At 37.5% G+C, this 13,309-nt stretch overlaps 1 protein-coding gene across 4 annotated transcripts in view; it reads left to right on the top strand.

Annotated features, from left to right (window-relative positions):
- Nucleotides 1-2,973: 2,973 nt before the first annotated feature.
- The window catches only part of EHBP1 (EH domain binding protein 1), a 309,286-nt gene continuing 298,950 nt past the window's right edge, over nt 2,974-13,309 (top strand). The window contains exons 1-2 of one of the 4 annotated variants that reach the window (XM_079109672.1): nt 2,974-3,124; nt 3,943-4,346. In XM_079109672.1, coding sequence (XP_078965798.1) covers nt 4,243-4,346 — 104 coding nt within the window. In that variant the 5' untranslated portion in view covers nt 2,974-3,124; nt 3,943-4,242. The remainder of the gene's footprint in view (nt 3,125-3,942; nt 4,347-13,309) is intronic. The other 3 variants (XM_079109674.1, XM_079109673.1, XM_079109675.1) reach the window with 3 other exon arrangements.

Genomic DNA, 13,309 nt, shown 5'->3' with positions numbered 1-13,309 from the left:
CCACTGAGCCACAACCCTACTCCATCTTCTAAAATTTTTTAGCAGACAGGTTACTTTTATTTTTATTTATTTATTTAGTACCAGGGATTGAATTTTTAAAAGTGTTATGGGAGAAGAAGCTGCCCTGTGGGGTCTCTCAGAGACAGCCTATCTGCACTTGAGCTCAGCAGTAGAATGATTTTACAGTTAGCATGTAATAAAGAATGTAGTATATCTTATTATTCATTTTTATATTATTACATGTTGAAAGTATAATATTTTGAATATATTGGTTTAAACAAAAATATTAGAAATTAATATCAACCTGTTCTTTTCCTTTTTTTAAAGTGGCTACTGGAAAAATGTAAATTATATATGTAACACATTATTTCCCTATTGGACAGTGCTGGTTTAGACAATAATAAAACTTCCTTTCACAGAGATGAGAAAGATTTATCCGGGAAGAAATGGAAGAAGAAAGTTGGAGGGATGTAATGAAAGCCTAGATACTACCTAGAGACAGCCTATCTGCACTTGAGCTCAGCAGTAGCACTTGAGTAGAATGTCAAGGTCTTCTCTTAATTTCTCACTCATTCAGTAAACAATTATTATTATTATTATTATTATTATTATTATTATTATTATTATTATTTGGTACAGGGATTGAACTCAGAGGCACTCAACCACTGAGCCACATCCCCAGCACTATTTTGTATTTTATTTAGAGACAGGGTTTCACTGAGTCTCTTAGCGCCTCACTTTTGCTGAGGCTGGCTTTGAACTGGAGATCTTCCTCCCTTTGCCTCCCAAGCCACTGGGATTACAGGCACGTGCCTGGCTCAGTAAACAATTCTAACCTTGATCTCTTAGCTACCTCAGTGGCTAGAATGAAAAGTTTACATCCAAGAAAAACATTTCCCCTAAAAAGAAGAGCAGTTTTATAAGAAACTATCAGTCTCTTGAAATTTTCCACAAGGTGAGGAAGATTCCCTAGGGAACTATCCCCTCCCCCGCCTCCTTTTTTAAAGAAATACACTAATTATTTAAAACTCATTGCTTTTAAGAAAATTTATTTACAATAAAGTTTCTTTTTCTTCTACCTTGGCCCCCAACCCATTTTTACGGAGGAAGGCAAAGAATATTAAAAGAAATGAGGATGACCATATGACCATAAGAATTTATGAAGAACAAAAATAAGTAGGATGCAAAAACCTTCTGATTAGCATGTGTGTTTCTCCCAAAGGGCAACTTGAATGAACGTAGTTCATAATTACTTCAATGTATCAGCCATTAAAAAGAGTCCATACACTTAATTTACTAATGATACAGAATACTATATAAGGACAAAATAACTGTAGGTTGTCATGACTTACTAAAACCACTTAAGAAAGACATCAGAGAATGCTAAGGTGTATACAAAATAAGGATCAATTTAACTACTATGGTTATCTTAATATTTTAGAATTAAGACTATGGCAAAATAAGTGATAACTACCTTTTTCTGTAAAATGTACACTTGGTTTTTATGGTTTTATTACATCACCTTATTGAAAGTGGAAATAGAACTGGATACTGCATTCAATGCTTCTAACTTTCTCTTTGTCGTTGCACCTTGCTTTCCAACTTTAATAAAATTAAGAATGACCTTTAATTGTGTCTAGGGCCCATCCTGCCTGTTTTCTCTTCATGTTAGCTTCCTTCTCTTTTTCCAAACTATTTGCCCTTCGCTTACCAAAGTCTCCTACTTCTCTGACCACTTCTCAGTTTCTTTCCGACTTTACTCTTAGGTCCTAAGTACTAGGATTCCCACAACACTTTATTCTTTGTCTGACCCACCTAAACTTGAAAGCAATTTTTTTTTGGCTTGTGATAAGGTAATTTTCCTCCTTGAGAAAGTGTTTATAGCTTTCATATTCTCAAAAGGGAACATGACTTTTTAAACAAGGCTAACTACTGCTCTCACACTCTTTATTTCATCCCTTTAATCATTTTTTTAAATAGCCAGCCACTCCCAAATCCATTACAGTTCATACCAAGGGATAACGAACCGCAGAAACCAAGATTCAAATGATGATGATGATGATGAATCAGAACAAGAAGAAACTGTAGTGTAAACATTTTATGTCTGGCTTAGCTTACTGAATCTCCTTGAGGACCAGTCGACTGAACCTTGGGCAGGGGTATGGAGTGGGTCTAGGAAGGGTCATTACTTTTGTTCATGGTGGGCGGAAAAAAACCAAACCGGGAGGAACTGGGTAAAAATTTAAAAAAAGGTTGTGTATGAAAAAAACCTCAGTTGCTAATAGCAGAGCAGAGGGCGCGCCCAGGTCCTAGGTGGTGAAAAGAGAACCGGAGAGAAAACCCACAGCAGCCGCATTGCTCACAGAAACAGTAGAACCAGCCCCTCACGCTGCCACGGCCAACAAGAGCCAGAAACCCCGCCCTGCAGCCGGCGGTGCCTTTGACAGACGACCACCTTCCGCAATCAACTTCCATTTCAATATAAACACTCCTTACTCCTCCCGCCTATTGCTTTCCTCTTCCAACCAATCAGAGGAATGGGCGGGATCGTCCTTAGTGGGTTGTCATTTTTTTTAAAAGAAGGGTAGACTGTGCGCCGCGTTCCGGTCGAGGGAAAAACACCTAGCTAGCTAGGGGGTGGGGCCCCTGTGATGGGCATGCAGATCTACCAATGAGGCCTTCCAACCGAGCTAAGGCCCGGCGACCGAGGTGGGCGGGGCACTCGCGGGGCCCGGCCAATGGCGCCAGGGCGGACAGAGGTTGAGCTGCTGTGGGTAGGGTTAGTGTGAGAGGTGCGGCGGGGGAGGTAATGATGATGGTGGTGGAGGAGGAAGGCGGGGGAGGGGGCACTGGGCGCTGAGCGGCGGCTCTGGCAGGGTTTGGTAGGGTGGGAGACGGTCGCAGGGCGATCCGTCAGGGAGGGGGCGGGCGGAGGGGCGCCGTCCGCCTGAGGGGCTGCAGACCCCGGCTCCCGCGAGCGCCGCAGCTGGCTTGGCTCTTCCATGTGGCTCCAGCGGGGATGGAGGACTCGGTGGCGGCGGCGGCGGCTGCTGCTGCGGCGGCGACGGAGGAGCGACTCTGAGGAGGGAACGGGGCCAGACTCAGCCCGACAGCGGGAATAGAGGTGTGAGGAGGGGGCGGGAGTGGGCGAGCGGCGGGGCCGGGACTCGGGGACCGGGCTGGGGTCTTCTGGCAACGCTTGGGTGACAGGGACCCCGGCGGGCCACCGCCTGTCTTTGCTGGGGGTCAGGGTTCTGGACAGGAGGCGAGCCTCTGGCAGACTGGTTCCCAGAGGATGGGGGAGGGAGGCACCGCACCCCGCACAGTCCACTTGCCCCACTGGTCACTGCTTCACGCCCAGGCAGGAGTTTCCATTTCTCTCCAGTTGGCAGCGAAGGTGAAGGGAGCCCAAGTGGCCTGGAGCCCGGACATTGCCTCCCTCTGTCCTTAGATTTCCCTCCATTCCTCGCTGCCCACCCATTTCCCCCCCTGAACAACAGCATTCCTCCCTGCTCTCTAGTGTGTTTTAAGCATGTATTCTAGAACTAGAGGCTACTGTTGAAAAGCAAAGTTTATTTAAAAATACTCCACTTTTCTCTTTGACTGGCAGTGGATATTAAACAGCATCCTTAGACTTTCCCGCTCTACTCGCCCTTGTGTGATGCTAGGAGGGAAGGTAGGGCCCGACTTGCATCTTTCGATTGTTGTTGATGTTGATTACCTGATATGTTGCTTCATGTCCTTGGTGTGAATTGTAATTTCTTCCTTGGTATTTTGCATTCTTAATGTTACCGGCTTTTGAGGGTGGTGTTTTGTTTCATTGTCTGAAAAACACAGAGAACTGGGGTTGTCTGTTGCAGCATTATCCAACATGGGTGGTTAGTCACTTTTCATGCTGTTCTCATATTCTTTTTCTCTTTTTGCCTTTGTTTTGCTTTTCAGTCCTCCAGAATAGAAGTCATATAGTCCCTGAGGTGGAATGGTGATGTTTGCTTGAGGGAATCTCCTCTCACTCATCCTGTCCTGTATATCATGCTGTTGGTGACTGGGCCATTCATCTAAGATGGGATTTACCCTGTGAAACAGGGAGAAGACTTATGAACCCCAAACATCATTTCAAGTTGTAATTGAGTTTTTAAAAGTACAGACACACCTGTAAAGCTCCTTTGCTTTGGACCCTCTGCCTTATTAAAGCTGCTGTGTTGCTAACCCAGAACTGTTCCAGTCTATTGACCCATCATCATGGCTTCAGTTTGGAAAAGACTGCAGCGTGTGGGAAAACATGCATCCAAGTTCCAGTTTGTGGCCTCCTACCAGGAGCTGATGGTTGAGTGTACAAAGAAATGGTAAGATGTGCCTGGGGGTAGAGTTTGCTGTGCTGTGGCCTAAACTCCCTGTAGCCTAACTCTTGAGTCTTTTGATAGCAGATTTATCTTTCTGTAGTGCACAAGTGTAGAAGCTGGGCGGGGTGCAGAATACTCAAACAAGTACTGTGGTGTACACTGTTGCTGCTTATACTGTCCCTGTGGATTTTAATTACTGTACTTCAGTATGTCTCAGAAGACTGTAACTGAGCACACTGAGTAAAGATTTTTGTCTTGAGGTCATTTATCATTACTATTAGAATAACTTTGATTTTTATAATCTTAAAGAGCAGTGGCTACTGAAATATACCAAACACATACATACATTTTAATGTAGCGTATATATTTTAATGTAGAAGACTCTAGACTGATGGTGATAATCTTATTAAATAAGATTGTTTTTTCATTTTTATTTGCTTAGGAAAAAGAATTTTTCATTATTTGAATAATGGAATACCAATCCATACAACCTTAGAAATTCTTTTGTTAAATGCTTAGTCAGGCAACTGTATTTTCTTCTAATTGACTAATGGGATACATTTCTTGGCTGGATTTAAGGAAGCAATTAGTAGTACTGGTCTATGATTTGCTTCTTTCCATTTGAGCAAAGTAAATTTAGGGCTTTCTTTTTGCTGCCCTGAATAATAAGCAACACAAATTCTTATTTACTGAGAGAAAAAAGTTAATCTTAAGCAAATGGTCCTTTGGGTTTTGATTTATTGCAGTGATTAAGCAGTATTAATGCAAAGTAAGTTCATTTCATCGTCCACAAGGACTGTAATCTCATGTCTGTAATAACTCTATTCTTAACATCATTTTTATTAGATGAAGAAAATAGCTTGTTTATTGCTCTTATAGCATATTCAGATTTTTTTGAAAATTATGAATGCTTTTGTCTTGTTAGGAATGTTATTTTAAAATCAATTCAGGAAATGCTGCACTGATTGCCTAGTTTATATCAGATACTGTTGATTTGGTCAAATATGACAATCCCCACCCTCAAGGCGCTTACAATCCAGATAAGGACACTCATGTAAATAAATTCATTGTGATAAGGTTCAATATTATAAATATTATGATTTAGGCATTTTGATCTGTCTCTATGCATTTGGGTGCTCTTGGGGAGGTTACCTCTCTGTAATTCATTTTCTACTTGCACAAAGGTAATAATGGTAGTGCTTCTTAGGAGGGATAATTATGAGATTATATGAATTAATACTTGTCAAATGCTTTTAATATTGTCAGGGACATAGTGAATGCTCAATAAATGCCATTATTATATACGGAATTGGCAGAGGAGAAAATAATAATAAGTGTTACGGATGGTTTCCCGGAATCTGAGCTGGGTTTTAAAGATTCATAATAATTGTCTAGGAAGCCAAGGAAAGAAGTGAAGAAATTCTAGACTGAAGTAACAACCTATGCAAAATCATGGAGGCACTAAATAACATGATCTGTGATGCAAATTAAAATAGTATAGTTTAATATTGAGAGGGTTTAAAGTGTAGGATGAGGGAATTACAGTGAAAGATGAGGTTTGAGAGGCAAACAGAACTCAAATGATAGTTATGTGCTATTATATATGGCTTGTGTGTTATTCTGTGGGTGAAAGGGATCTAGTGAAAAGTTTTGAGAAGAGTCATTAGGTTTACAATTGGAAAATCACCTTGACAACAATGTGAAATAAGGACTTTTGAGGAGAGGGTGACTGCAGACATTGATGTTAGGATAGGTGGGTGAGGATTAGGGATTGGATGAGGCCGTGACAGATGAAATAGAATTTACTGGAGGAGTACTTAGATAAAAACAGGACTTGGGGGTCATTTCAGTTTGGGATCTGGGAAAGATAGGGATAAGGGAAGGATAGGGATAAGGGAGAAGGAAAAGTCTAGACTGGTACTCAGGTTTCTGACTTGGAAGCCTTGGGTGTACAAACCAAGATAGGGAATCCATGAGGAAGGTCCTGTTTCTAAGTATTTCTAACTAGGCAACGTAAAGGGGGTATCAGCTTGAATATGGTTAAATTTGAGTCTCTCTTCATAAGGAGACTAGAACACATTAGTTTATTCTTCAGTTACAAAGTCAGTTTCTTCCCCAGTTTGTAACATCCTTGAATTATTCACCCCCCTCCTTGAGTAAGTAGTATTTAAGTTATTGTTAATGTGTTTCAAAGTGAAAGCAACAGTGAAAAATCTAACTTGATTATAGCTGAATAGATGGCTTGATTTAATAGGTATACCATTATAGGTATAGGTATACCTATTAAAATAGGTATTATGGTAGGATCTGAAGTTAATGCTAGAAGCATTTGAATGTTTTCCTATAATTTTCAGATATTACTTTGGGAGTGTGGAAAAATAGGAGAGAAAGGAAATTTGGAGATGCTGATTGAGTGAAGGGGAAGAGGCATTAGTGTAGCACTGGAGATAAATTGCAAGTATTGAGAAGATAAGAAAATAGACCTGGTATAAATTAAAGAAGGAAGAAGCACCTGTAAAAGTGAAGAACAGTTAGTATTCCATTGAGATTATGCCCTTGGTGGTAACCTGTATATATAGATGCCAACTATAGATGACAAGTTGCTTTTTAGAGCCTTGCTACTTAGGAGGTGGTAGATAGTATGGGATTTAGGAAAGCTATAGTGTGTTGATGGAAGAGGGTAATGGGAATCAAGGGTATGTTTCCCAAGGAAAAATGTATTATTTCTATTATTAAGGAGGGGAGAAACATCCCTTGCTTTCTTGCCGTAACCACAAAGTATAAGCTTGAATATGACAAATAACAGGATCAGAGTAGGGACTTAAGGAACCTTTTTTAAAAAATCTAGACCATGGACAAGTTTAATACTTTACTCTTGATCAAAGGATGAATAATATAAATTAGAAGTCTTGGGTTTTCTGCTTCTCAAGCTTTTCCCCTTTATTGTCCTCTTGTATTTTGCTTTGCCCTGACTAATTTGTAGTTCCTTAGTTCAAGAGGGTCCATTACTTGATTCTTTCAAGGTGTAGTGCTTCTAGAACTTAGGTCAGAATAAAAAACTAGAATATTGGATAGAAGGATAGTACACCCTGAGGTCCTATTCTGTGTCATTCTCTGAGCCATGTAAAGAGACTGTAGCAAATTTGGAGATAATAGGGATTTCCACTTCTTACTCTTATTATTATCTTGAGGTCATTTAATTATTCATCTTGGTTTAACTGATATAGCTGTTGGTAAACAAACTGGCCACTAGAGATTAGTTTGAAAGAGATTGTGCTGTCAATTTTCCTCTTTGTTTAATTCTTGTCCTTTTCTTTTGTCACCTGCTTGCCATTAGATTTCTGAGGGAAGTCATCTTCATTCTATGAGTTCTCAATAGTTACACAGGTGTTTAAGGAAATTGCTTGAAAGTTGACAAGTTCTGGTTTTTGATGCTAATTTACCTAGGTTGCAGAATTAAATTTTGGTAAGGCATTCTCTGGTATGTGCTATGAACCATGTATGAGCATATATTGTATTTCATGTGTTTTTCTTCATTGTATACATATATGAATGTGTTTTCTCTATGTGTTTATATTTCTTCCATCTAGTTCTTAGTTATGGTAGGAGTACTAAAGATTTTTCTATATTGTATTCCTTTTTCTTGTTTTAAAATATAATTTTAATTATAACTTATATTTTAAATATATTAAATAGTCACATGGTTCAAAGCTCTAGAAGTACAAAAAGGTGTGCGTGTGTATTGCTGAAAGTAACTCCTCTTGCTCCATTATCTCATACATTTTTACAAACTTTGTGACCTCTGAATTTGAAAAATAAAAAGGTAGCTCTTTCCAATATTTGTTTGTAACTAACATTGGCCTATTAGATAAAATATCAATTCCTTTGTCTGATTTTCCAGGCTTTCTGTAACTGATCCCAGTTTAATTTTCCAGTTGGACATTAGAAAGCTATATGTACTTTCCATGGTAACTTGAATTTATGAAAGCCAAATTAAGAATATTAAGAAGTATTAATTTCAGATTCACTTCCTTGGGTGACTTGAGCAAGTATTTCTTTGTTGACTGTCTAATGTCAAGATCTAGAGTTACATATGAGCCTTAATGTTAAGAACTTTGGAAATAAGTTTTAAAAAGAAAAAGGAAAAAGAATTAATTGGAAATAAAAGCCTGGTGTGATTTTCGAGTCTCTGGAAAACCACCATTTCTGGAGCACAGTGAAAAAGGGGTAAAGCAGTAAGAAGTGAGATCTGAGCAGCTGGAAGGGGCTAGATCATGAGGACATGGTAAGGACCTCTGGATTTTAAATGGAATGGGAAACCACTGAGGGATTTGAGCAGGGAAGTGACATCTTCTGATTCATTTTAAAAAACATTATTTTGGATTCTTTGTGGAATATGAACTGTCATGAGTAGAAGTGGAAGCAAAGATGCCAGAAGTAATAGTCCAAGCAGAAGAATGGTAGGTGGGAAGAAATGTCATATTTGTGTAGGTAACATGTGATCATACTCCCACCCTCATCCCCACTTCCACACTTTATTGAGGCATAACACTTTATTGAGGTATACACTTTTACATACGGTAAAACACATCGATTTTAAGTGTATAGGTTCAGTGAGTTTTGACAAATGTACATATCCATGTAATTGGAAAATAAATTTTTTGAAGATACAGTTGACACGACTTATCAATAGATTAGATACGATACAAAGAGTTGGCTCAGTAATGATTATAGGTTTTTGCTCTGAACAACCAGTTGAATATAATATTAATTACAGGAGTGAACTAACAGTTGGGTAGGAAAAGGTTTGGTATAAAGGAGAAATTAAGAGTTTTGTTTGGGATGTCCAGATGGAAATCTTAATTAAGCAGTTAATAATAAAAGTCTGGCTTTGGAGAGAGAAGAGATTGGAACCTCTGAGTATGTAGGTAGTATTTATAACTATAGGAAATTTTCTATGGCATTTACACAGACCCAGGACAGGACTGAGATTGAGCCTTGAGGCACTTAAGCATAAAAAAGAACCAGCAAAGAAGACTGAAAACAAGCCCTAGTGAGATGAGAATAAAATTAGGAACATGGGTTTTCCAAGAAACTAAGTGCAAAAAGTATTTGTGTCAAATTCAGTTGAGAGGTTGATCAAAGTGACCATTGGATTTGGCAAGGTAGAAAGAGCCTAATGTCTTTGAAGAGTGGTTTCGGAGGAATATTGGGGATAAAAGCATGACTAGACTGGGTTAGAGGAGAGGAAGTGAATATAGTGAGTGTAGGTGATTGTCTTAAAGAGTTTTGATACAAAGTAGAGAACTAGGTAGTAACTGGAGAGGGACAAGAGTTTAAGGTGTATTTTTTGCATGGTATATATTAAAGCATGATTGAAAGCTGATGGTAATGGTTACTAGAGAAGGAATAACTGATGATATGGTGGGAGAAGAGGTTAAAATAAAGAGAAAACTCTTTGAGAGAAAGGGAAAAGGATTCAGTACACAAGTGAAAATGTTGAATTTAGGTAGAAGCAGTGACAATTCATTGTTAAAATAACAGTACGTGGGTAATGGAGCAGGTACATTGGTAAATTTGATGGGGGAAGATATGAATGTTCTGTTGGCTTCTGTTTTATCAGGAAAATATATTAGAGGTCATCAGCTGAGAGAGAGGTGACAGAGTTATTGAAGGATTGAGGAGAAGGTATGAAATTGTCAAAGTGAGAATGAATTGATTAGGGAAATGTAGGATTGCTGGGAGGTACCAAGGACCGTCTTAACTTTGTGGTCATAAATTTAGAGTGAATGTAACCAGGAAGTTTTCATAATTTAACCCAGTTGTGTTCAGTGATTGGATATAAGTATGAAATAGGCAGAATTGGATTGACCAGGGTTAGGTTTTATCAAGAATATATAATTGAGGGAGAGATGGACAAGGAAATCAAGAGTGAATGTGCAGGCATAGTTATAATGATGTACCAATGGGATATAAGATGGAAAATGGAGAAAATAAGGACATGAAAGGTGGAATTGTCTGTGAAAAAGTGAAGAGGACCATGATTTGTAGATTTTTAAAGAGGTTGAAGAATTGCTATAGTTCAATAGAAGATTGATGACTAGATTGGGTTAGAGGAAAGGAAGTAGATACAGTGAATATAGGTGATGGTCTTAGAGAATTTTGATACAAAGCAGTATGAGCTGGAAAGAATGGAGGTAGAAGTCAGAGTGAGATGCTTGATAATGAAGAATGTAGTAAATGTTAATGACAAGATATAGGTAGTGGTCTCCTTGGATCACATAGGCTTATCAGTTTAAAAAAAAACAAGTACTCATCCCCAATATATTTTAAATTAATGTACTGTATACATTAAATATGGTATACCCTAATTTTTTTAAATTAACAAATTTAAGTAGAATATTTTTGTATACTTGAGTGGGAATCTTTTACACCTTCTAGGCATTCCCATTCTGCTTTAGAGACTGTACCTATTATTAGTATTAGAATGACAGCTGGTAGTTGAGATGGAATGGAGGAAAAGATTTTTGGAAGTTAAGAGGTGGTCAAGGAATTTAGAGGATAGGACGTGGGTCATATTATCTCTGTGGCTCTTGAAGTTACCAGGAATAATGAGAGGAGAAATGTTTAAGTCAGGAAGTTAGATGCTAAAATCTTTTCAAATGTGGAGCAGGATAGATGATTGCAAAAAGGACAGGCAAAGGTGTTATTATTTCCTAGTTTCTAGGCTAGCTTTTAGAAGGGTTAGTTTGTAATACTTTCTGTATTGTAAGTTATATGAATCTTGAATACCTTGAAACAAAATAGTCTTCAATGTTGTAAATTGTGAAAAGCATACAGTCTTAGCAAATGCTAAATTAAATTAATATGTGAACTTGCTTATAACTTTATGATAGTATCTAATGGACTGATTTTTTTTATTGAAATTATTGCATGTGGTTTTTTATCCAGATTTTATGTGTTCATTCCATGTGAAGTACAGTTTTACAAAATTCAGTTGTGGTAGGTTTCTAAGGAATATAGTAGATCCTCTTTATTCAGGAATTGGATTGTCTTGCTTACATCATGTTTGCTTCCACATATGACTAAGTATGCCTGTAGATGGAGAGTTGGCAAACTCTGGCCAGATCCAACCTGTTTCTGTTATAAATAAAGTTTTATTGGAATACACCCATGTACTTTCATTTACTTACTGTCAGTGATTACTTTTACACTGAAAAGGCAGGGTTAAGCAGTTGCCACTTAGATTGAACAGCTGCCAAGTTTAAAATATTTATTTTATGGCCATTTAGGAAAACATTTGCTGACTTCTGCTCTGATCATTGGAGTTACTTGTAGCTAGTGTTTGTGGATTCTAGAATCAGTACCTTTGTGTATTCTCTGTGCCCAGCCTCAAAACTATTAGTTTTATCCAGTTTCACAGCAGAAATGGGAACCATTGTGCCCATTACAGCCCTATGGAAAGGAACTTTAGAACAGCGTAGGAGAGCATTTGGGACTGAGTGGGTACAAGTATATATTTTCTAACTTTGTGACCTTGGAAAGTTACCTCATTTCCAAATAGATGTTAAAAGTACTTCTAACATAGAGTTGTTTGGGGGGTTAAGTGAGATAGTACCAGTACAGGAATTAGAACAATGTCTGGCTTACAGTAAGCACACAGTAATTTACCCATTATTACTATAATCTTTATCTGATGAGCTCAGCAATGAGTGATGAAGATAACTATCTAGAGAGAAGGGGTAAGGTATGTAATAAGACAACTGAAACTATAGCCTGAACATTAAAAGAGTGTTAGAGAAAAATGAATGAACACCAAAGATTGGAGTGACCAGAGAGATACAGGTAAACTAGGGAGCTGCTAGCAGAAGTGCTATTCTGAAATGAACTAAGTTTTGACAATAAGCATATTTTTGTTTCTGGAACAAAACCAGTTCATATGGTTTTATAATCTAATTTTATTTTTTATGATAATTTTAAGTAAGTATAGGGCTAAGGAAACAATCCCTTCAAAGTAGATAATTTGTCATCATTTGTATGTGTCTGTGTGTGTCCTGTTTTGATAATTTATATTTATGATATATTTCTTTATGATAGTTTTTCTGTAAAAATTTTTTTTTGTCATAATTAAAAAAAAAATGAGTCCAGGGAGTAAATTTTCTTTTTGTAGTGTATTTTTCTTACATTTTTCTGGTATAAAACCTTAGTTTGTTTTTTTTAAGGGATTATGGGCTGAAATTTTAAGAGATTAGGTGAAGAAGTTCTCTGAGTATTTAATTTAGTTTCATGTTAGTTTTGCAATTAAAATACTCAGGAAACTTAAAACTAGGCATTTCTAGAAATGTGCTATTGATGTGTCAAATGTATTTGTTCTGATTTTGTGGGGTATTTCAACAAAAGAGCCATTGAAGTAGTTAACTGTGCAATTTAAAAATAGTCCAGTGTGCTAAGGAAAAATTGCACAAAACATTTTGAACTGAATACTCAATAGGATGTTCATATTCTACATTAGGACTTCTGTGTATTTATTAAAAAGAAGTGGAATTGAATTTTTTAACATGGGGGCAGTGAAATTACTGTGTGATGTAATATTTATCTTCTTTATCAGTGTCATAGTGATATTTTTGACAGCTTTGGAAAAGGCATCTAAAAACTTGGTAAATTTGACCTGTTAAAATTTTCCTATTTTTATTAATCCTAGGATTGTCATTTAAAATACTTTTACATTAAAAAATATAGAAAATGGCTTTAATTCAAAGATATTATCTCTTTAAATGTTGATACTCTATGTCAAAAGAGTTTGTTAGCTTAAGAATTTAAAATAACACTATGTTGACTAATTTAGTGATATAAATAGAACAGAGATAGTCTTAGAAGAGCAAGAGAATACTTTTTACTAGGCACTTGAGAAGAGTCAGATGTTACCATTGGATGCTGGATTTAGTTCTGGGTTTTTCGGCAATTGA

Source organism: Sciurus vulgaris (genome assembly GCF_902686455.1).
Source record: "Sciurus vulgaris genome assembly, chromosome: 14".
NCBI classification, from domain to species: Eukaryota; Metazoa; Chordata; class Mammalia; order Rodentia; family Sciuridae; genus Sciurus; species Sciurus vulgaris.
This window is presented reverse-complemented; position numbering and strand designations above follow the sequence as displayed.